The 22753-nt window shown below is 43.1% G+C and overlaps 2 protein-coding genes across 2 annotated transcripts; both read right to left on the minus strand.

Moving 5' to 3' along the window:
• Positions 1–3317: 3317 nt before the first annotated feature.
• LOC127470691 (arylacetamide deacetylase-like 4) lies at positions 3318–9395 on the minus strand. Its single transcript, XM_051786481.1, has 4 exons — positions 9240–9395; positions 6734–6950; positions 5762–5825; positions 3318–4095 (listed from the first exon to the last, which is right to left on the minus strand). The coding sequence occupies exons 1-4, from the start codon at positions 9393–9395 to the stop codon at positions 3318–3320; spliced, it is 1215 nt and encodes a 404-aa protein (XP_051642441.1).
• Positions 9396–14087: 4692 nt separating this feature from the next.
• Positions 14088–20752, minus strand: LOC127470693 (arylacetamide deacetylase-like 4). The gene is made up of 4 exons (XM_051786483.1): positions 20532–20752; positions 16402–16618; positions 15614–15677; positions 14088–14859 (listed from the first exon to the last, which is right to left on the minus strand). The coding sequence occupies exons 1-4, from the start codon at positions 20700–20702 to the stop codon at positions 14088–14090; spliced, it is 1224 nt and encodes a 407-aa protein (XP_051642443.1). The 5' UTR covers positions 20703–20752.
• Positions 20753–22753: the final 2001 nt, after the last annotated feature.

Here is a 22753-nt window from a genome sequence, read left to right on the forward strand (position 1 = left end):
ACAAATGTTGTGTATTAGCATTCAGATCTGGAAATTCAGATCTTGTGTTGTAGGGTTCAGAGCAGATACATTTTTGAAATGCTGGTTCAACAGGAGGCTTTTGGTAGGTAGCATTTAGAAATCTGGGAGGACTGTTGGGTGTCTGTGTCTCTGTAGCTGTGCAATTCTGTTCCTCAGAGTGGATCAGTTCTGCTCACAGAAATTGGAAATGAATTCCAAATATGCTGCCCTGGAACATCCACCTGGGATTCCGTGGCAGGTCACCACACCAAAATGTATTTTTATTAAGTCACAGGTAATTCAAATGTAAACATAACAACTGCAACTGCCCTTATTTTGCCATGGCCAGGTTTGTCTGAGTCTCAGAGCTCCAAATATTCAGCTTAGCAGTGTCTTCACTGTCAGCACAGTGAATCACTGAGGTAAGGGGCAGTCAGAGAAGGAAGACTGACAGCAATAAAAGCAGCCATAGTTTACAAGATTATGCTTATTTATTTCAGGAGCAGTACAGTCAATGTGCATCATAGGCAGAAAATACTGTTAAATGCTTTAAAGTAAATAATATTATTTATAAATAATATAGCCAATAAATTTGGAATGTTTGCTAATTGCCTCCTCGTTTTAAAAATACTTTCTGTGGTATGTGACTTTTAACTAGAGTGGTACAAAGAGGTGATGTGAAGACAGCAAAGCAGAACATAATTGCAGTTGTAGACTTCTTAATAAACCCCTTAATTGGTTTATTAAAATCAGTAAACCACAGTTGATTGGTTTGGAACAGGTAATCTAAAGTTGTTATGGCTTAAAATGTGCTCTGTTCTTAAACAGACAGCTTCAGGCTATGAGGACACAACAAGAGGTTCAGTAAAATATATAAATCTAAAGCACAGATTGCCCTTCAGTGATGCCTCTCAGGTCCTCCCCCAGTGTGCCCAGGGCACGAGGAGCTTTGCCAGGTACCTGCAAAGCCAGGTGTGTGCTGACACCTGCTGATGGAACAGTGCAGGGCCATTCCCTGTCCCTCTCCTTGTTTCCTTCAGCATCTTCCTGTAACACAGAGCTGCTCAAAGGGTGTCAAGACTTCCCAGTTGCACTGAGCTTTCCAGCATTTCACTTGTTTGCAGGTCTTGACAGCGTGTTGATCTGTTCCTGGATCCTCTTATTTGGGATATAAGTGCCTTTGGGCCAAAGTCTAGAGACCAGATAAGAAATGTGGCTCATGTCCATGTTATTTGGGGTTAATACCACTGGATGGATGAGCCTTGTCCACACCCATTCCTGCCTGGAGAGCAGCATGGCATGGGCTGTCTCTTCACTCAGGGTGCAAACTCCAGAGGGAATCATCCCTGGGGCACCTCACCTTCCCTTGTGGAAGGAACTGGTTGTTTCTGTCAAGATGGGAAGTAACTGCCCCATCTAAGAAAACTTATTTCTCAAGGTCATATTTTCCTAAGCTCTTCATAGACAAAGACTCCTCGATAACCCAGCAGTTCTCTGGGTTAAAAAAAAAATAAATCTGTATTATCTTCAGCATGTCATCTTTGGGTTGTAATACCCATGAGAGATTTGCCAGTTGTCAGCCTTTGTCTCAGCCTGACTGGATCCGTATTTCAGTGTCAGGAATGTACTGGTCTGTCCCTTCATGGACAAAGTGCCACTGATGTCACCTCAGCATTAGTGGCATGGGTTGCCCATATGAAAACCAGGCAGCATTCAACAGTGTCAGTGAAGATGTGTGCCTGGAAATCAGGAAAGACTGGAAAGATTTGCAGGGTCTTTTCCTTGTTCACATTGTATTCACTCTAGAGAGGCCACATGGAAGATCCCTGTAAAATTTCCTCTTTCTCTGGCTGTGCTATGTGAGTGTGACTAAATGTCACTCATATTGTTCTGGCAGGCTTTATTTGCTCATATGTTGAATAGAAATCCCAGCCATGCAGAGCATTGCAGAACGTCCTTCCCTTGGCTGTGGGGTGTCCTGTGTCAGAACACCTTCCTCACATAACTCTTTGCAGCACTTGGCTTTTGGTCATGGTTTAAATAAGCCAGTGGGGGGCAGGAAATATATACAATAATATCAAGTACAGAGAATGTTATTTGTACATGACAGAACTGGAAATTTCCCTGACAAGAGGGACAGTAATTTTAGTGTGGGGAGTGTTCCAGGTGTTAATTTAAGCAAAGACAGTCAGAAGTTTTGACTGTAAGTAAAATTGCATCCTCACCCTGCTTCATGCCTTTTTGCATCATGCCTCCCAAGTATAACTCACTGAAGAATTTAGGACCATAGAGTCTAGTGACATGATAAATTATTGTAATTCGGGATATAAGACTATAATAGAAACTGAAATAATTACACTCTTCTACAGTTATAAATTCACCTCAGCACAGCGTCATTAAAACATTTACTGCATTTATTGACAATGTTGAGTACATTTCTAAGAAAATACCTTACACCCTTGTTATGCCATTTTATTTTGTAGAGTTTTACTTATCATACATCTCTTGTTGTAAACAGCTTAAGATTGACATGAACTTCGATTTGGTTCTTTTTCCTTTCTCCTTCATTGTCCTTTCTCTGTGATGGCACTTTACAGTGTCCCTCTATGGAAAAGTCCTTCCTGCACCAGGCAGTGCAGGCCTAAACAATACAAGCTCTTTGTAAAGGAACTGATATTGCTTTATATCCCCACATATCTTTTATCTCTATATAAAATATATATGCATGTTTTTTTTAGTTGTTTTCCTTAACCAATACTTCTTATAACATCTGTAATTCCAGGCCTAACCCTTTTTGTCTCCTCCTTTCCTTTCCTTCCCCTCCTTTCACTTATGCCCATTTTCACATTTTTCCTCCTGTATTCAGAACAGAGAACTCTTTAAGCTTGTTTCAAATTCAGCTCTCACCAGGCTTTCCTAAACCATTACCTGTGCTCATTATACACTGACCCTGCAGATTTCGTGCCCTGTTACCTGCCCCAAGTTGTCCTCAAACGTGGTTTGAGTTTTAATATTACCAGAACTTCATTAAACCAAACTGCACTGCAAACCCCTTGCTATGTGGACTGGATCTTTAATGGCTACAAGAGAAAACTGAAGAGTTGGTAGAGGAAGGAAATGTAAGTCCACCTGATTTTGCCTCTCCTGGAAGAAAATTAAGCAAAAGCCATCATGAAATCAGCTTATCAGATAAAAAGAAGAACAGATGCAATGCAGAAATCTAAGGTGATATGACTTAAGGAAAATTGATTTTTTAAAAAAAAAGTCTTCATAAGCAATAAGATAGGACTCAGGAAAGGAAAGCAAGAAATTGAATTTTACATCAATCTTAAAAAATTTACTACCTTATCCAGGCCTTTAATTCCAGATTTGAATGCTGCTCCCCCACCCAAAGTTGCTGAGAACACTGTTCCATGGAATCCCTCTTGCAGGTGGCACCAGGTCACTTTTATCCCATGGTCCTCCAATCGTTTCTTGTACAGCAGTCCATCATCTCTGAGCACATCAAATTCACAGGTCAGCAGGAAAGTCTCAGGGACCTGAGCAACAACACTGTCTTCAGCCAACAGTGGTGAAAAAACAGGGTCAAAAATACCCTTGGTATGTGCATAGATTTCTTCTGAGGATGGATATGTTGGACTTGGTTTGTAACCTCTTGTTTTAAACTCTTGGGGGATGTAGTCAGGACTCACCCATTTCTGGTACTTCGGCCTCAGATCTTCTGGAACGTGGCGACCTTTAAACAGTTCTGGGAGGACAGACAAGTCTTTATTCATGTACTTCAAGCCCAGAACCAAAGTTCGTTCCTTTAACAAAATGGGGATTCTCTCGTTCTGCTGATAAGAAGGCAAATTAAAGTCCACACACTGGAGAAAAGGATAGATCAGGATTTGTGCTCTCAGCTTTGGGACGTCCCTTCTGTTCACCAGGGCTTGGGCGACAGCAGCAGCGAGGGTCCCCCCACTGCTGTCCCCGCAGACGACGACACGGGAAGGGTCGACGCCGTGGTCCTGGGCAGTCCTCAGGAAGTGGATGGTGGCAGTGACACAGTCCTCAAACTGGGCTGGGAAGGGGTGCTCGGGAGCCAAACGATACCTAAAGAGAGTCATAGAATCATAGAATCATAGAATCACAGAATCATAGAATCATAGAATCATAGAATCATAGAATCACAGAATCAGCTGGGTTGGAAGGGACCTCCGAGATCATCAAGTCCAACCCTTGATCCAACCCCACTGTGGTTCCCAGCCCATGGCACTGATGCCACATCCAGTCTCAGCTTAAAAACCTCCAGGGACGGAGAATCCCCCACTTCCCTGGGCAGCCCATTCCAATGGCTGAGCACCCTCTCTGCAAAGAAATTCTTCCCAATATCCAACCTAAACCTCCCCTGGCACAACTTGAGACCAAGCCCTCTTGTCTTGCTGATCATTGCCTGGGAAAAGAGACCAACCCCCCCCTGGCTCCCCCCTCCTGTCAGGGAGTTGCAGAGAGTGAGGAGGTCTCCCCTGAGCCTCCTCTTCTCCAGGCTGAGCAGCCCCAGCTCCCTCAGCCTCTCCTCACAGCACTTGTGCTCCAGTCCCTTCCCCAGCCTCGTTGCTCTTCTCTGGACCTGCTCCAGCCCCTCCATGTCCTTCCTGAGCTGAGGGCCCAGAATTGGACACAGCACACCAGGGGTGGCCTCACCAGTGCTGAGTCCAGGGGCAGAATCATTGCCCTGGCCCTGTTGGCCACATTGTTCCTAATCCAGGCCAGGATCCATTGGCCTTCTTGGCCACCTGGACACACTCTGGCTCATGTTCAGAGGAGTGAAAGCGTTTTAGCAGAGTCACAAACAGTGAATGGGCCCCTTGGCCTCTTGTCGTTCATCTCCTTCTCTCTGAAGACAGGAGAATATCCTGAGATCATAATTACAGCAAGGGAATTGATCCCAATTGGTGCTGTTGATGTATTATTTGCTACTATTCACGTTTGGGAGAGTCAGAACACTGTTCTGTCTTTACAAAATACTTCTCTATCTATCTTTTAGGTAACTAAAGGCACAAGCAGAGTTCTTTTGGAAGTAGCTGCCAGGGCAGGTGTGTCTGAATCGGTTACAGTAATTCCAGTTAGAAACTGAAGTGAACATTTCCCAACACATTGTTAGAGATTATGAGCATAGAAAATTGATGATGACAATCTGAAAGGTTTACAGGGGTGTTCTGTAAGGTGAATTCTTTAAACAGAATCAATGAGGTATTGGTTCTTCAAGTATTTTAGCTTGCAAATAGCATTTAGTGCAATTGTAATCAATTTTCAAGACATCAACTCTTTTCCTGAACTTTTATAAAATGGTTCTCTTAAAAATTCATTACAATTCATTGGGAAAATACTTTTAATGTTCATCTCAGGTTGATTGCAAGTTAAATGTGGATATCCCTTCAGTTTTTCTCAACTACTAAAATGAGTATTTGGTGGCCTGGGCAACTGTGCTTATAACAGAAACACTTCAGGCTTTCAGCTTAAGGTGGTTTGCATATGGCTCTAGAAAACAAAAACATCCTCAGCTCTTAGCGGTGGCAACAAATTACAAAATTATTGTAATGGATTTCATTTGCAAATGAACAAGTGGGGATTAGTTGACTAATTCTTCTCAAGAGAAATTAGTGCTGGTGAAACATGGGATCATTAAATGCAGGTGCTTTACAAGGAGCTTGGCTAAATGTTTACAGACCCAGGAGGAGGCACAGATTGCTGCCAGTGTGTGTCTGACTCCACTCACCCCACAGACACCACCACTGAGTTGCTCTTCCTGGCCAAGTAGCGGCACGTTCTTTCGTAGGCCCCTGGAAAACAAAACGTTTCCATGATTGTAACTGGCTTTAAAAACAACCTGATGTTCTGCAATCCTGATCTCTGTGGTGTGACTGACGCCACACTGTGATTCCCTCGTCGTGGCACGGTCTAATCTGGGCATTGCTCACCATTCCCTTACATCTCTGGGAATCTCCTTGCCAGCAAGAAACCTGGAATTTACACCAGTGCACTGCTTTGGTCCCCTCTTTGAAAAGTCAGTTAATGGACTGCACCACTGCTGCCACTTCTAAAGTGGTTTTGAAAGTGAGAATTTGCTAAAAAAAAAAATAAATACAAAAACTCCCACTAAATCCAGCACAAGAATTTTTCTTGTGCACGAGGCACCACCTCATCTCTTAGGCATTTCCATTTCAAACACCAAAACGTGTCTTGTTCTTGTTTGGCCACTATAAAGACCCACAGCAGGATACACACACACAGAAGCTTGCACACACGTGTGAACACAAAAGGGGTGCTTTAAAATAAGAAATAAAGTTCTAAGGAGATTTTCAACTTTCTTCACAAGCCTGAGGAGGAAGGAAAAAAATGATCAGAGAATATTCCAGAGACACAAGAAAGGCAATTTAACATGATGCCTACTGCATGGAAATCAAATTATTCTGCTGTTCTGAAATTAATTTTGTTACTTATAATGCTTAACCTACTAATTCTTCTTGTAATTTATGAAAGATCAGATCAGATCAGAAACTCCATGAGGGGTGGGTGTGGAGCCTCCCTCCCTGGAGATATTCCAGCCCTGTCAGGACACAATCCTGTGCCGTGTGCTGCGGGATGACCCTGCTGGGGCAGAAAGGTGGGACCACTGGGGTCCCTTCCAGCCTCCCCCACCCTGTGACTCGTGTGCAGTCAGAGCTCAGATTATATTTGGGTTACTCACGGATGCTTCCCAACCATCCAACTCCTCCATGGAAATAAAGGACTCCTCTTCTTTGGCTAGTGTTTGACGTTTTGCACTGGTAAATTCTTACTTTAACCCTTTCAAATCTTAAGTCCTTGATAAGAAGGTGTTTATCTTTCAGTGGTGGTATATTCTCCATTGTAGCCCTGAGGAAATGAACCTCTGAGACGATACCTACTTTGTCCAAAAATGTTGCCTGTTAATAAAAGAAACCAAAAATTAATGCAAATTTCCACCTAAACTAGAGATTGATCATTAAAAAATTAAAGCTGCATGGTCAATTCAGTAGGAAAAAAAAGCAGCTATTAACAGTAGATAGAAGAAGGTGTCACATACTTCACTTTGTCAGGTGTTTCAGAGCAAAATAAGGAGAGAGTAGTCACAGCATTTTATCTTTGGATGAAGAAACCTGGCCAATATTTCATTTCCCAAGCTCACACTACTTTTAAACTTGCAGAAAAAAAAAAAAATTCCATAGCATTTACCACAGCTGTCCTCCTGACCAAGAATAGCTGTGAACCCTGGCTTGATCTTCTCACAGCTCACTGATTCTTAATTAAACACTCGGGCTAAGGTTCTTATGGCACTCTGAGCTTGTCGACTTCATCGCATCCCATGGCTTTAAGCTGGTTCAGTGGTAGGCTGCTCTGCTCTATTCCTGCTCAGAGCAAGAAGATGAGGTGGGATTGCAGTGTTCCCACTCCCCTGGAGTTGGTTTTGTGTGATTTCCACAGCAGACATCTCCAACCAGCACTTCACTTAGTCGTGCTGCCGTGATTTGTGCAGATGTATGTCAGAGGATTTCACTTGCAAAGGTCTGTGTGGATCCTAAAACCCCACCCTCGTGGCTTTCACCTCCCGTTTCACAGACCTCACACAGCTCAGTAATGTGGTCCTGTTAAATTTGGTGTAGGTATCCTGTTTTAGGCCACCTGAGGAGCTGATCCCACATGCAGGAAGGATCGTGCTATGGCAAAGTTTTAGTCTCAGACTGAATCCTTCTGCTGAACTCCTGGTTTATGTCTGTGGGAAAATAATTTTATTTCTTTAATCTTCCATCTCCCTCCGGTATTTTCTTTCCTCACACTAATACCTTTGTAACAGCAAAGGTTAAAGCTACTGGTATAGAATGTAGAGATCTTCTTTGTCTTAGAAATACTGAAAAAAGAGGAGTCCTAGGAGTCCTTCTCACTTCTCTCTCCTCTGTGTTTAGTGCTGGCTTTCGTCCCAGCTGGGGACTGGATATACTAGTAAACTTTAATTTTCCATGAAGTTTTGACATCATGGATTGTCAGCCCTTGAAAGGATTTGGCTACTTTGGCGTACGGAATTTGCCCAACAGCAAAAGCAAGAGTTGCTACACGACTTGAACTTGCATTTAAATTCTGGTTTAACTATACATTAATATCCTTGTCTTTCTGTTCCTTTGAGTTGCTCGTGCCTGGCCAGCAGAAAGGACACAAAATTGTAAGTTCAGAAGTTAAAAACCACATCAACCAGCAGCAAATTTCTAAATTCTGCAGTTTAACAAATGAATTACACAAAGACAAAACTTCGATGGATAAAGGGTAAACATACAGCTTTTAGAAAATCTGGAAGTTCACATGTTGTACAACAGCTGTAAGAAAATCAAATTTGACTTCAATTCCTATCCTATTTTAGTGCTTTGCTGTGGTAGCAGTGTTGGGGCCTGGGTAGGGCAGGGCTCCAGAGCTGATGGGAGTCACCTCCTCGGGAGCTCGCTGCCTGACTGCAAACAAAACTTAACAAGCAACAGAGTAGAAAAAGGAAAGGAGAATTAATAACATTAGAACACAGAACTGAAGTGAAATGTAATGCATGAGCCAAAGAGACAACTAAAAGAAAAGAAGCTTGGTTTAGGTATCACAGGAGAAGTGTTTTTAAGATGATAGAGGCAATAATTAATTCAGGGCAGGATGATTGATGAGACAGAAAGACAAGTGCAAGTCCCGTTCTAGCTTTGAAGAGAAGCAAGGGAGGATCCCAAACGTGCCAAAAGCAACGACACTGAAAGTCAGTTTATATATTATGTGTACTGTCTCAAAAAAGAAAGTCGTTTAGCTTCTTTGAAAGGCAAAAGACTGAACGTGGCAGCTCTCTCAGGCGGCCCGGGAGCAGAGTGACAGGGCTGGAGAGGAGGTCACAGACATCATCTGATTGCTCCCTCTGTAAGTCAGCACGGGGCGATGCAGAGCAGAAATTCCACGTACCCCGTGCACTTCCCTTCCAAGCCTTCCAGCACCGTCTTGAGGCAACAGGAACAACAAGCTAAAACACAGGCTGTCAGGAAAAAACTGGGAATTGCACAGAATTTCATTTTCCACATTTCCTTTGGTGCTGGCTAGCACCATCTGCTCACATCACCAAATTAATCCAGCTGATTATATTTGAACATTTATCCTAATCATTATCCCTCCAACAGAAATTAAATTAAAAACTCCAGCTTTAATCAAGTTTTACTTACCATACCAAACGCAAAGTTCAGCAAGTAGTGAAGAACATAAAGCTTTCTTCGCTCACTGAATTCATGAGGAACTTCTGCCTTGTCATGTCCATAATAGAATGCTATTGCCACAAAAACAGTCAAAGCAGAGAGAAAAATGGCCAGGAGGAGTTCCATCTCTGTGCTGGTAGGAGCCCAGGGAGGAACCAGCTGTGGGCTCCCTCCCCTTTTTCAGGCTTTTGGATTCCTGAAGGTAAAGGCATGGGATTAGCAGTTCCCTTCACAGCTCATAATCCAGCTCTTAAAAATGCCAATAGGAAGATGAAAACATGTGGCAACCCAACCACACAATTAAACAGACAGTAGCAATTAGTCATGGGAGAGACTTGCACAAGCAGTTTTTCATATTCACAGCTACACAGGGCTGTGTTTTGAGGCCGTGCCCATCACAGCAGAACCACCACTGGATGGATCAGGGTAAGTTTAGAAGACAAAAACTTGTTTTGTCTCTCCCTGTTCCCTGATTAGGGGCAGACCTGTGTTACCTGTGAGTCCCCAAGCAACAGCCCTTCTTGGTAACCACCTTCAGAGCTGCTCAGTGTGCTGCTTTATTGTGCCTCCATGCCTTCCCTCTTCAGACTTTCATTGAAATCAGGGTTCAGTGTTGCAAACACGTTTCATCACCCGTGATGACAGATTTTGGACGCTGCTGTGCCATTGCATCTCTGAGTCCAGTGGAGCCAGCAGCACCTGCAGCCTGCTGGGAGGGCTGTGTCTTGCCTCATCCTTGAAGGCTCTTCTCCTGCACCAACTGTTGTGTTTAGTTGGTTTGTGTTTGTTTTTTTTAGCAGCCTCTTGGCTGAGCCTCGCAGTGCTGCAGTCTCTGTCTCCCCTGGGATATATTACATACAGGTGTCATTCCAGGTACAAATATGATTCCAGCTGATGGAAACTACACTTGGACTTCATGGTTTCAGGGCTACTGGCACTGACTAGACATCAGGAGCCCACTCTTTCTGTGGAGAGCTTTAGGATCCGTGCCTTCCCCTGGAACTAACATATTTTTCCATGCAAAAATAATTAGTGGTAAGATTTAACCTGAAACAAAAAGGTCTGTAAAGCAAAGGTTTTCAGCTCATGTGATGTCACCTTTGGGAACAGTGTGTTTTTTCAGCAGTCTGCTCAGACTGTGAAGGCAGCAGATTCTCATTCTGAAAAGTAGCAGTGTGGGTAAAATGACTGTGATTTTTTTTTTCCTTAAATAATAATAAAAAAATAATACGAGGGATGAGCTGCCCTTGAACTGTATATTAAAATGAAACTCAACATAGAAAACCCCAGAGCTTTAGAGTGCCTAATGCATGGCCTGCATATGAAAGACCTCAGGTTTGATTCCTGACTTTAGAAACTGTTTCTTAATTGTTTAGAATAAACAGGATGAAACTTCATATCTGGTGATTTCTGAGAAGCAGCCAATTCCCTCTGCCCAAACTGATTCTTCATTTTTATCCAACAACTCTCTGTGGACTTTCACTTCCCAATGTCCCCCCTGCCCCTTCCTCCACTTCCAGAAGCTTATTCACATGCTAATCATAAAATCAGGCTCTTTTTGGTTTATCCTCCTCAGCATTTGATGCCCAGCTTGATAAGGGATGTTGGTGAAAGGCTCTTTGCTCTTGGGCAATGGCAGTGGTGCAGTCGAACCACTCGGGACTGAGGTGCACAGAGGGTTCAGCTTTCCTATCGCTCAGACAAGAACATTGGGAAACACTGTTACACAAAACGTGATTGCAGCTCCCCTCTTCGGTACTGACAGCAATTAATCGGCTAAACCCTGCTGTGCCAATGACTTAGGTGTGGTCTAAGTACACTTATCAGATCTGGCCCCTCTGGGGATCTAAGAAGCCTTCTGACACCTGTGACAGATCCTTTGTGCTAAGGTTCTTAGCACCTATGGTTCTCCTTTGTTCTTAATCTTTTTGGTGCCAGTTCCCCAACAGCTGGCAGGTCTTGGACTCTTCCAGGCACGTTCCAGACATCACAGCACATCCACCCCACACCAAGCCCAGGGGCTCCACACAAAGACCTGATGTGCTGGAATGTGGTACAAACTGTACAAGAAACAAACTAGTTTGTTCCTGAAGTAATAATGTGGGTTTTTTTGCTTTGGGCATCGCAGGCGCACAAAGTCATACTTAACGTTTTATAAGCTTAGACTCAGCGATTTACAAGCTTGAGGCCCAGGGTGGAGAACCATTCCCTAAATAATCTTCCAAATGTATGCCCTCTCCAGCTTCTGAGAATTAATTAACCTTCTCTCTTGCTCCTGTGAGACTGACCAGAGGATAGACCACACCAAAGTCCCACTTTCTCCTACCCCAGGGACTACCTTTCTTACTAATTTCCAGCGAGGAATTAAATGTCAGGGCCTGAAATCTTGTCAGTCCTTAAGATTTTTTTCTGTTCTGTGGCTGCACATGCAAGGGGGACACAGAGACTGAGCCAGGTGTAACAGATATGAAACATTCCCTCACCTCATCTCCAGGCAGTCCCAGGGATTCTCCCTCTGGATCTTGGTGCTGATTAGGTGGCACCAGGAACTCCCTGTGAATGGGTGCCTGTACTGGGATACTGGGAAATCTTTCAGAGAAGGTGCTGTGCAAGCCAAGAAGCTCCCGTTGAGTTCTGCAGAGCGTGAGAGCCATCTGGTGCTGGAAGCCTGAACTTGAGACCTGAGCCAGCCTGGTCTGAGCTGTGAGCTCGATTGCTCTGACAAGGGCTGTTAACGGCTTCTTTTGTGCCATAACTCGTGTGCACACTTGTATCCGAGTGTATTTCCCTGTATTCATTCCTTTTGGAAGGACACTGGTGTGCATAATTCCGTAGGTGTCACTGATTGTCACACTGATTGTCACTCACTGCGTTTTAGGTACTTGAAAGTTCCACGTTTTGGAAATTATAAAACTGTCTCCAAACATCTTATCTGAGCAAAGCACGACACACAGCAGATCTGTAATTAATTAAAATAAATTAGAGGACAGGAAGTTCCATGGAGACAATTGCATCTTGTGTCTTTCTAAAGTTTAGAAAATAAGGGAGTCGTGACTAACCAAGGAATACATTATTTCAGCACTTGCTGTTCTCTGCTTACCCATCTGCACCCCATGGTTATAACCCATGATTAAAATGTGTGTGTTCAAGAGAGCTAATAATGCTGCTGCCATATTATAAAGGTAAATTTGGTATTATTTGTAGTAAATTAACGACTGACAGATAAAGGACTGTGGAAGAATCTCAGGAATAGATCAGTGTAGAGTTTGAACACTGGCCCATAAATGAGGTGTAAGTCCAGAAACTGGATAAAGGAAAGAAACAAGTATTGCTTAACTGACAAGGAGTATAATACTGCACTGAAGGATTGAGTGTAAAATAGCATGAGATCTGTAACCATCTCATAACTTTTAAAATCCAAGGTGGAATTGTTCAGACATCCTTATTTCTAGCACTTCCAACCTTCTCTGTACCTGCCGAGAGTCATAAAAAACCAGGCCTGGTATGGAAGGTGCAAACAGAGAGACAGGAGTGAAAATCATCTGAATAAAGATAAGCCTAACAACTCTCACAGGCTGGACTGCAGTTCATGTGGTCTCACCCAAACTACCTCCAGGCCAGCCTGCTCCAGCCCAGGTAACAGCACAGCCACGGTGGGACAGACAGGGATTAACTGCTCCAATATTCTCCAGCTTTTCACATGGCTTTTGAGCACACACCAACTGCTGGACTGGCTTCAGCTCCCAACCTGTGAGCTGCTAAGCCACATCTTGAAAGCAGAAACCAAAATGAATCCTCAGCTTCACATCATGCCCTTGCATAACCAAGGCAAATCCTGAAATCCTCCAACAGTGGAACATTTGGAACTCTTATCACATTAGTTACTCCTGGAAGAATTTCTTTGAAGAGCAAATTGCTACTACCTGCAATAGGAAAAATGAACCAGATAAACTCTCTGTTGTGTCAACAGAACATGAAGAAATAGAATTTCATTTTGCTGAGAGGGACTGGAGAAGGAGCATTCACAAGCAGCGACTTGTTGCTGCAGAAATCTGCACCAGCCTACCTGTCACCATATTTAATTTAACCCACCATCATCTTCCTACTCACAGTTTGCCTGGGAGAGAACAGACATTACCAACCTCTCTCCACAGCTGTGCATGCATGGATATCACAGGTGCTGGGTGGTTGCACAATGTCAAATATTTTACAATGCCTAGGCCCTGCGTGCCCAGCAGGGCTGCTGTGCAATGGCAATTATCTTGGCATCTGTGGTTACCAAAGCTGGATCTGCCCTAATAACAATATAACAACTGAGCTCAGATTTTTCTTTTCCTTCCTCTTTTTGAAATTATCTTGGCAGCTTCCACGCTGTTTACATATTATCTCCCCAAAATCCAGGTAAGCAAGTTGAAGTAGTGAAGGTATTTTCACTCTCCAGAGGTGTTGGGGGGCACTTCCCTGTGCTGCCATGCTGATTTTGGGGGATTTTGCTCTCTGGGGGCATGGGTGTGCACACTGCTGATTACTCACACACTGCTTGCTTTTGAATGTTTTTTTGATATGGTGAGTTTTTATTCTTTGACACACGAAGAGAACACAAATTCTTACAATGCAAGAAGAGAACAGCAAAGCAAGCTTACAAAATAAAGAATAAAAATAAAAATACATGATGTTGCTAAGTTATAGCAGTAAAAATCAGAACCGAGCAGACCATGCTAACGTCAGAATTTCTTGCCTAGATTCTAATGTACAAATAACTAGTAAATAGTGAATTGAATCACACTCTCTTTGCACAGCAGTGTGAAAGAAAATATTTTAATAGCCTTTTATAAAGTCTACAGCGTGGTTCACCACTGTACTTGATGATGGAAAAGAGAAAATGCCATATCCAAAAAACCCTATTGTGCAGTGGAAGCCTTTTTCCACGTGGTGCCAGGTGACTCTGACATCGTTGTCCTCCAAGCGTTTCTTGAACAACAGCCCCTCGTCCCTGAGCACATCGTGCTCGAAGGTGACAATACAGGTGTCAGGGAGGTGACAAACAACAGCATCCTCTGCCAGCAGAGGGGAAACCCTGCACTCAAACAGCTCTGGGACTTCCTCGTGGACTCGGGGCAAGAATGGAGCGGGGGGCGGTGCTTTATAGCCCAGTTTGAACTCCTCCGGGATAAGATCGGGGCTTATCCATTTCCTGTATTTCAAATTCATGCTCTCAGGAACATGAGAACCTGCCAAAATGGGCTCCTCCAGGGAGCAATCCTTGCCCAGGTACCTGAGGATGTAGCGGACCGTGCGCTCCCGGGACAGGAAGGCAGCGAAAGCATTTTTGTGGTGAGAGGGCAGGTTGAAGTTCAGGGCTTGGAGAAAGGGAGAGATGAGCACCTGGGCACGGATCTTTGGCAGATCTGTCCTGGGCACCAGCTCCTGGCAAACACTGGCAGCGTATGTGCCCCCTACACTGTCCCCACAAACAATAACCCGAGCGGGATCCACCCCGTAGGCTCGTGCAGTCTGCAGGAAGTGCACAGTAACTGCCAGACATTCCAGAGTCTGGGCTGGATACTTGTACTCAGGTGATAAATGATACCTGAGAGGCAGAAAATACAGCTGGTGTTACACATTGTTAAGTCTCATCTTAAATACATCCCATGCAGTTGCAAAAACTCCCCCAAACCAGTATTACTTACCTAGTTTAAAGTTTCACATGCTGAAGCAAACCAGAACAGCTCCCCCTCCCTTTCCTTCTCAAAATCAATTCCTCCCAACTTAATAAAATCCTTTAGTAATGAATCTTTTCACGGAAGAATTTGTTGGAAACTAAAGTTTCTTTCTACCACCAGCTACTTCCCACAAGCAAAACATCTTTAAAAGGCAGCAGAGGTCCATGCTGGTTTTAAAAGATCTTAGACTTATTATTTACTCCTTAAATAATTTTAAATGATTTTAAGGAGTAAATAATAAGTCTAAGTTTAAAATTACCCTCAGGTGATTTTAAATATCCCCCTTAAATATTAAAACCTGGCATTGACCTTATAATTCCTTATTATCAAAGAAAGGCGATGATTTTTGTGGTGATAGCAATGTAAAACAAAAAAATCTCTTCGTTCTTCTGAAAAGAGCTGGCAAACAAATTCCTTCTGTAAGTCTGCCCCTGGATCAGGTATTTCCCATTGCCATCCCATAGCATGTGCTTGCTCCCACATATCAGCAGTGTGGGGTGGACAACACTTAGTGTCTGTTCTTATATTCAAAGAAATGTAAGCTCAGGGCTGTGTGGGAAGCAGGGGGAAGGCAGCAGAGTTCTCCAGTTCTGGGATTAGCACTGGGAGGAGCTCACTTACCCAACAGACACCACCACTGAATCAGATTTTTTGGCTATGTACCGGCAGACTCTTTCATGGCTTCCTGAAGAAGAAATGTTATTGATGGAATTAATATCTTAGAAAACTTCAGTCAGCACAATCCCCTATTTTTTTATGACTTATTGCCATGAGGGACTGTGGGCCCCTTGCCTATTTAGGGAGTACCCAAATTTTCGCTAGGATAAAAATAATCCAGACCTTTGGTCATCAGTACATGCTGGGAGGTTCATATATTTAGGGAAAGTGTTGATCTATGAGGAAAATAAGGAGTTATCATTATTACTATTAGAGAATGAGCAATGGTTTTAAACTGAGAGAGGGCAGAAATCAGTTTGGATATAAGGAAAGACATTTTTTACAATGAAGGTGGGGAGGCCCTGGCACAGCTTGCCCAGAGAAGCTGTGGCTGCCCCATCCCTGGAAGTGTCCAAGGCCAGGTTGAAGGGGGCTTGGAGCTACCTGGGCTAGTGGAAGGTGTCCCTGTCCATGGTAGGGGGTGAAACAAGATGATTTTTAAGGTACTTTCCAACCCAAAGCATTTTTTGATCCTACGGTTCTGTGATAAAAACTGCTATATCCTATAAAAACAATTTAAATTCTAAGTAAGTGCAGATTAGGGAGTTTAAAAAGGCAGAATAAACATTAAATGCTTTCTATCTCTCACTCTCTCGAATTAAGCTTCGGTCACTTCTTAGGTTCAGGAGAGTTTTTTAAAAACATGCAGTTAACAATCCTAAACAACCATATTTTCTCTTTCAGTTCCTTACTGATGCTTCCGAAAATCCCACATCCTCCATGGAAGAGGATGACCCCTCTCCGTTGGCCTGCAGCTGGTTCTCTTGGGAGGTAAATCCTCACGGGCACCCCATCAAAGTGCAGATCTTTGATGCAGAGCTGGGAATCCCCCAACACTGGCAGCCCATCTGTGATCAGCCTGATCAGGGTGTGCTCCTCAACGATCCCCAGACGGCTCAAGTTCTTTGCCTAGACAGATAGAGCAGGAAAAGTGAGAAATTAATACAGGGAATACAAGTCTTCCCACTCTAGAAAGGCCACAACTTACCTTTTTCTATCCTATATTTAGGATAATTGTGTTGGTTATTTGCTCCTTTATAGGATTCCCACAAATAACTCAGGTGGCTTTGGGATTTCAGTTAAGGAAATGAAAATGCACACCTTCGTGGTTTCTGGAAGAATGTTCTAATACTTGTTCCATTAAATGTATTATATAAATGCCTTCTAATTCCTGTGAGCTGGATTTACCACAAGTAACAACAGGCATTTGCTGAGGTATGGAAGTTGGGAGGCCTGGGGCTCCTTTTCTGATCAGTGAAGGGAAAGAGGCATTTCTTGAGGACAGTTCCAATTTCAGGTGTGCTGAATCATGTTGTGGAGGTGTCTGTTCATCTCCATGGATTCTGAAGGGAGGCTGTGTACTTTGGATACCTCAGTTAAAGGATTTAAGGTTAGGTGGGATGAAAACATTCCTCCCATGACGGGATTTAGTACAGTGGGAGAAAAAGGCTCCTGCCAGTCTGTGTGCAAGTTTGGGAAATTACTGGTGTTGGGTTGTCTCAATGGCACGGGGTCAGTGAGAACAAGCTTTAAGAAAATCACTGTGTCTCTAATCATTAGTGAGGGGCTGCTGGACTAAATGAAGAACTGATGAAAATGGTTCTGAATCTTATCTCCTTTCCCCATCAGTGAAACCTCTGCCCCTTTCAACATCTCACATGAGATGACTCTGCAGTTAGTTTTTTAAATCTAATCAGGGAAAAATCACATTCTGAAGATAGGAAAACAAACATTTTGAAGACAGGGAAGGTTTGCTAAATGTGTCAAAACATTTCCTTATCCAAGGCCAGGATAATTCAGATAGTCTAAAGATCACCCCAGAATCCTCCTTTACTTTGAACATATGTTTTAATGGATGTATTTCCTGCTAGGGACATCATTTCCCTTCCCATGAGGTGGGGACTTACATGCCCTTGTGGACTATTGTAATTTATTCTTCTGGAATGGTGACAATCATCACAAGCCATTGTTCTCTTCTGAGCCACAGAAGTCTCTGTATCAATGCCTCACAAACTACAGGCCAGCTCTGCTTTTGGAAATTGTTCTTTCCAACCTTGTGTATCACAGATTGTTTCTTCCTAAAAAACTAGACCAGGCTGCAACAAACAAGTTGGGTGAAAGAAAATGAGTTAGAAACAAAGATGGGAACCCAGAGATGATCTGGAGTTCTTTCATAACACTGTGCCACAAATGCCAGCAGTGCTTGGGGTGGTTTAAGCCCCAGTTCCCTGAGACAAATGGGTAACTACAGTTCTTGCCTTACCTTTGAGAAGGCACAGTTTTAGATATCATGGCAAAGGGGAAGATAAGAAGTGTAAGAGCCAAGGCAATTGTGGCAGAAACCACAGAGTGAATATAACCTTCCCCAAACAGCAATCTTCTGAACTCTCATGACTCAAGTCAGTCCTTCTGTCAGAGTTATGGGTTTGGAATGGTTTGAAGTTGGCAGAATTGCTGTTTAATCTCATCTGCATTTTCTAACACCCCTGAGTTTATCCAGAGCTTTCAGGTGACAGTAATGCATGTGATACACTTGGTATCAGAGCATCCTAGCTGAGGATCCTCTTTCCTTGTCTTAGGAGTTCCTGATGTTACAGAGGCATCTCCAAATTCAGGGAAAACACTGTCATGAATGAGAACAGGAATTAGGTGTGTACTCTGCTGAAAAACTTATTGATCAATAATCATGAAATACTTTAGAACCAATAGCAATACACTGAAAAGCTAAAAGGTTTGACCATTCCCAGACAGATGGGATCAGTGTTAGTAGGTGAAACACGTTACATAAACCAGGTTCTAAAATGTGCATATGTGTATGAAAAAGGGCATGTCAGCACAGCTTTTCTTGTGAAACAAGGTCTTTGAAAAACTATTTACTGGAACACCTAAATTCTGGCACAAGCTGGCTTTTTATGTGGTAGATCATATGGGGACCAGATTTTTACTGTAAAGTAATTATGAAATCACATACCAACAAGCAAAACCCACTCAGTTTGAGCTCCATGGACTTTGGGACTACATGAGACAGTCTTTCTGTCAGCCACTTTGAAGTGTTTGTGCTTTGCCAACCAAAGTAACTCTCACCAAAGCTTCCTATCACAGTGCAACATGGACAGTTGGTCTGAACACAGGAGTGTGAAACAAAAGCCAGGATGGGAACGAGGAGGCTTCCTCTCCTCTCTTCCATTCGAGATTGTCATTGATTTCTTTGTGACAGAGGATGTGCCCAGATGCAGCAGGAGCATCATCTGTGTGACACCTCTGGTGTCAGAGGTAAATATTTACCTGGTGATGCAGCTTTTCTGAGACATATTGCAAGTAAGGTGGGAGAAAAGAGGAAAAGCCTGTCCTGTATTGTAGAAAAAAGAGGTTTTTACTGCAACATCCAGTACACACACATCACTGACACAGGATGGCAGCACAGGAAGAGCAGCATTCATCAGGATGAGCAGGGGAAGTCACCTGCACAAGGCATTATGCACTTAATAAGAAACCTGTGAAGTCCTCACTGCGAGGGCTGCTCCTGGGAGCACAAACATAAACCAGAAATTCACCCAAAGTGCCAGCAGATGTCTAAAGGTTTTCAAAAGAAAATTAGCTATCAAGTGGATTCAATGCAGAGCAAATGGGGAAATGCATCTTGAAAACCATCCAAAAAAGGAAGCAGAAATTTAGGGAAGATATTATCAGTGAAGAGAGGATCTGTACTATTGCATAACAGACACCTGGGAGCTGTAAAGTGGGTTAAGAGTGTCAACTGAAAGAATATTTTCACCCAACCAAGTACAGAAACTTAGAGAACTTAATAACACAGAGTCATATTATTATATGAAGTTCATATATAACCTAACATGAAGAGCAGTGTGAGGTACCCAGGGTCAGCAGCCTCTTTCTCAGGGTGGACAAAACAGGAAGGTACATGGGGCCTGGACCACTGGAGAACCAGGGACAATCCTGGAGTTGGTGGATGCTGCTGTGTAGGTTCAAGCATCCCACTTAAATCTTTAATAGAAGATAATGCCCCAAATCACCCCCCCCAGGACGTGGGCCCTAATTATTGTGTTCTTTCTGTATAACTGGGGGATCAGAGAACATTTGCTTGAGAGGAGCTTCATGCAAACAGCAATGGAGCCACTCTGGGATTTTCCTGCAGGCTTTCTTTTGCCATGTTACCTGCAGGATGTGACAGAGGCTGCTCCTCTGTGCTCCTGTCGCCTTCTTTGAAAGCTTTTTGGGCAGAAGCTGTCTCTGGGATGGCAAAGCCCACAGCACAGTGAGTCTGGCTTACAGGTACTTAAATATAAAGTGATAACAGACATAGCTGAACCAGGAGGTTCCATTAGATGACTTCTGGAGGTGTCTTCCAACCCACCTGATTCTATGGTATCTAACTAAAACTCAGTAATTCAGTCACTGCAGAATAAGAACAGAATGATGGGTAAGAAAAGTACTGCAGCTAATTCAAAATTTAGGGAACTGCCCTTCATGTATCAGAGTGCACTGAGATACAGAACCTTTGGTTACTATTATTCATGTAAATTATATTCACAGCCCTCCTGTCACCCACAGGACCAATCATTTCATTATAGAAGGCAATCAAATAACAACTGTGACATAAGAATGGATATCTCAGTATTTAAAAGAACTCACCTCATACCGGCTGCTTTTACATCAGTAATAGAACACCAAGTCAACCTTTGGCCTTTATCTTTAAACCTGTGTGGCTCCCATTACAGGTAGTTGCAATATTTACATGCACATCTTCATTCTCCAGCTTTTCCTTTCCTGAAAATCCCAGTATCACAGAGCATGGTCAACTCACCAGAACTTCCACCAGAGCGTACATACAGTGATAAAAACGGAGCTTTGATGGCTGGTCAACATCAGGAGGAATCTCTGCCTTGAAGGAATTATAATCTGTTACAATTAAAACCAGTAACACAAAAAGAACCAGAATTCCTGCTATTAAAACCAGAGTATAATAGGATTCCATTGTTCTTTGGTGAGAATAATTTGTTAGGCACTGATCTGACCCTGTCTGTATTTATATCCTCCAGACTGATTCCACAGAGAAGTAATTTGCATTCCAGGTTCCCTCCACCCTCCTCCTCCAGGTGCTCACAAACATCCAGCCATGACAAGTGCCCTTGGCATGGTCACAGTTCACGTGGAGCAGAATCACTGCCAGGAAGTGCCACCACTTTGGGTATTCCAAAATTGCAAATGGACTTTATTTTTTATCTGGTCTAATTGCATTCTGCTTTATGAATAGCTCCCTGTGACTTTTTGCAGGTGAGTGTAATGATAACAGCCCTACTCCAGAGCCCAGGGAAGAGTGGCTGAGCTGGACTCCAGCCTCCAAGCTCAGGAGTTGTAGTGGTTCTGCTCTTGGAATAGGTCTGAAGGATGGTTTGAAGGCTTTTTGCTCAGTGATGATCTCTCTCCCCTGCTCTCCTGCTGAGGCAGACAGCTGGCCACAAGTTAGAACAGACATTCTGAAGGCCATCTAGGACTCAGCCACTTAGAAGCTGTAAAAGTCCAAGGAATTTTGCTTTTGGAGATCCATCCAGAGCTGTCAGTTATTTGGCAGCTCCCTCCCTCAGGGTGCAGGAAGGGTCTTTGGGCTCACCAATGGTCCAGTGACAGCAGAGGGAAACTTCCCCTTGGCTTGGAGAACTTTGGCCCTGACCCTGTGTGCTGATTCTGTCTGCAGACAGGATTTTGATGGCTTAACAACTCCATATTTTGGTATTTTTTTTGCCAAGACAACTCTACGTTGCCCACTGTTGTAATTCAGGGGTGATTAGACCACACTGCACCCGAATGCTTGGACCAAAGGAGGTGATGACAGTGAAGGAATGAGTGACCAGGTGCAACTCCACCTATTTCTGTCCACCATGTGTCTGCACCAGACTTGTTTGGGTAACATTAAAAAGCTAACAAGAATCAGCTCAGCTTGACATAAGCAATACAATCTACACTTATCCCCTGAACACTCTGAAATATTCCTTTATCCCCACTAATCTCCCAGACACCGCATTTTAAAACCCTTATAAAAGCTTGTAATCATGGTCATAGAAGAGAAATACTCCACTTTATTCTTCATTTGGCTAACCAGGGATCTTGACTCAAAAAAGGTGAGTCCTTTCTAGCTTTTCTTATACACTTTAAAAGAGCAGAAAAAATATATCTGCTTAGAAAAATCCCATTCATGCAAAATATGCATTACAGGAAAGAGCAAGAAACTTCAAGGCGAACTAGTCAGTGGGGTAAAACAACATTTAGCTGAGTGGAATGAGTAAACAAGATGAGTCATAAGACATAAAGTACCAGATGATAAGAGTGACAAGACTGGATTCTTAAGAGAAGAGGTGTGATCCTCAACTTCAGTGGAGGTCAGCAACTGCAGCTGATGGAATTATGGGGTTTAAAATTAAAAGAGACAGAGAGCGAGAAGCTGTTAAGGCAGGAGGACCAAGAAATCCATGTAACTTCTAACTTGTAATGCCTGGACCTTGTAATGACAATAGTCATCTTTGAAATACTGACTCAAATCATTCAACCAAGCTGGGGAACAACTGATCTCTTCCATCACTGTGAGGTGCAGGACACTTCACTGAGTCCCTCCCAACTTCCTATTCCATCCCAACCTTTGAGGGTACATCAACTGGAATGATTTTAAAAAATTCCAAACCAAACAAAAAAAAAAAAAAACAACATCAATTAAAGCAAAATTTAAGGCTACTTATATATTCTGAGAAGGCATATCTAAGTTGGGGTTTATTGAATTTAATGCAATCTTATTTTTCCACATCAATTCATACACCTGATCCATCCCAGCCTCCCAGCCAAAAATGTTTGCCTTTGACAGCAGCATTCTCTTCCTAACATTGCTCCTCTTTTTGGCTTCCTTTGTAGAACTGTCAAGTTTGAAGAGCCTTAGGACAGTCAGAGGCCCTGAATTATTTCACCTTGGTACGTACCAGTGAGCCACTGGCTCTGAAAAGAAATTATAGCTGCATGTAAGGAATTGTTTTAAAAAGA

This window comes from Manacus candei, unplaced genomic scaffold (genome assembly GCF_025592945.1).
Source record: "Manacus candei isolate 608988 ecotype Guabito, Panama unplaced genomic scaffold, ASM2559294v1 h1tg000022l, whole genome shotgun sequence".
Classification (NCBI taxonomy): domain Eukaryota; kingdom Metazoa; phylum Chordata; class Aves; order Passeriformes; family Pipridae; genus Manacus; species Manacus candei.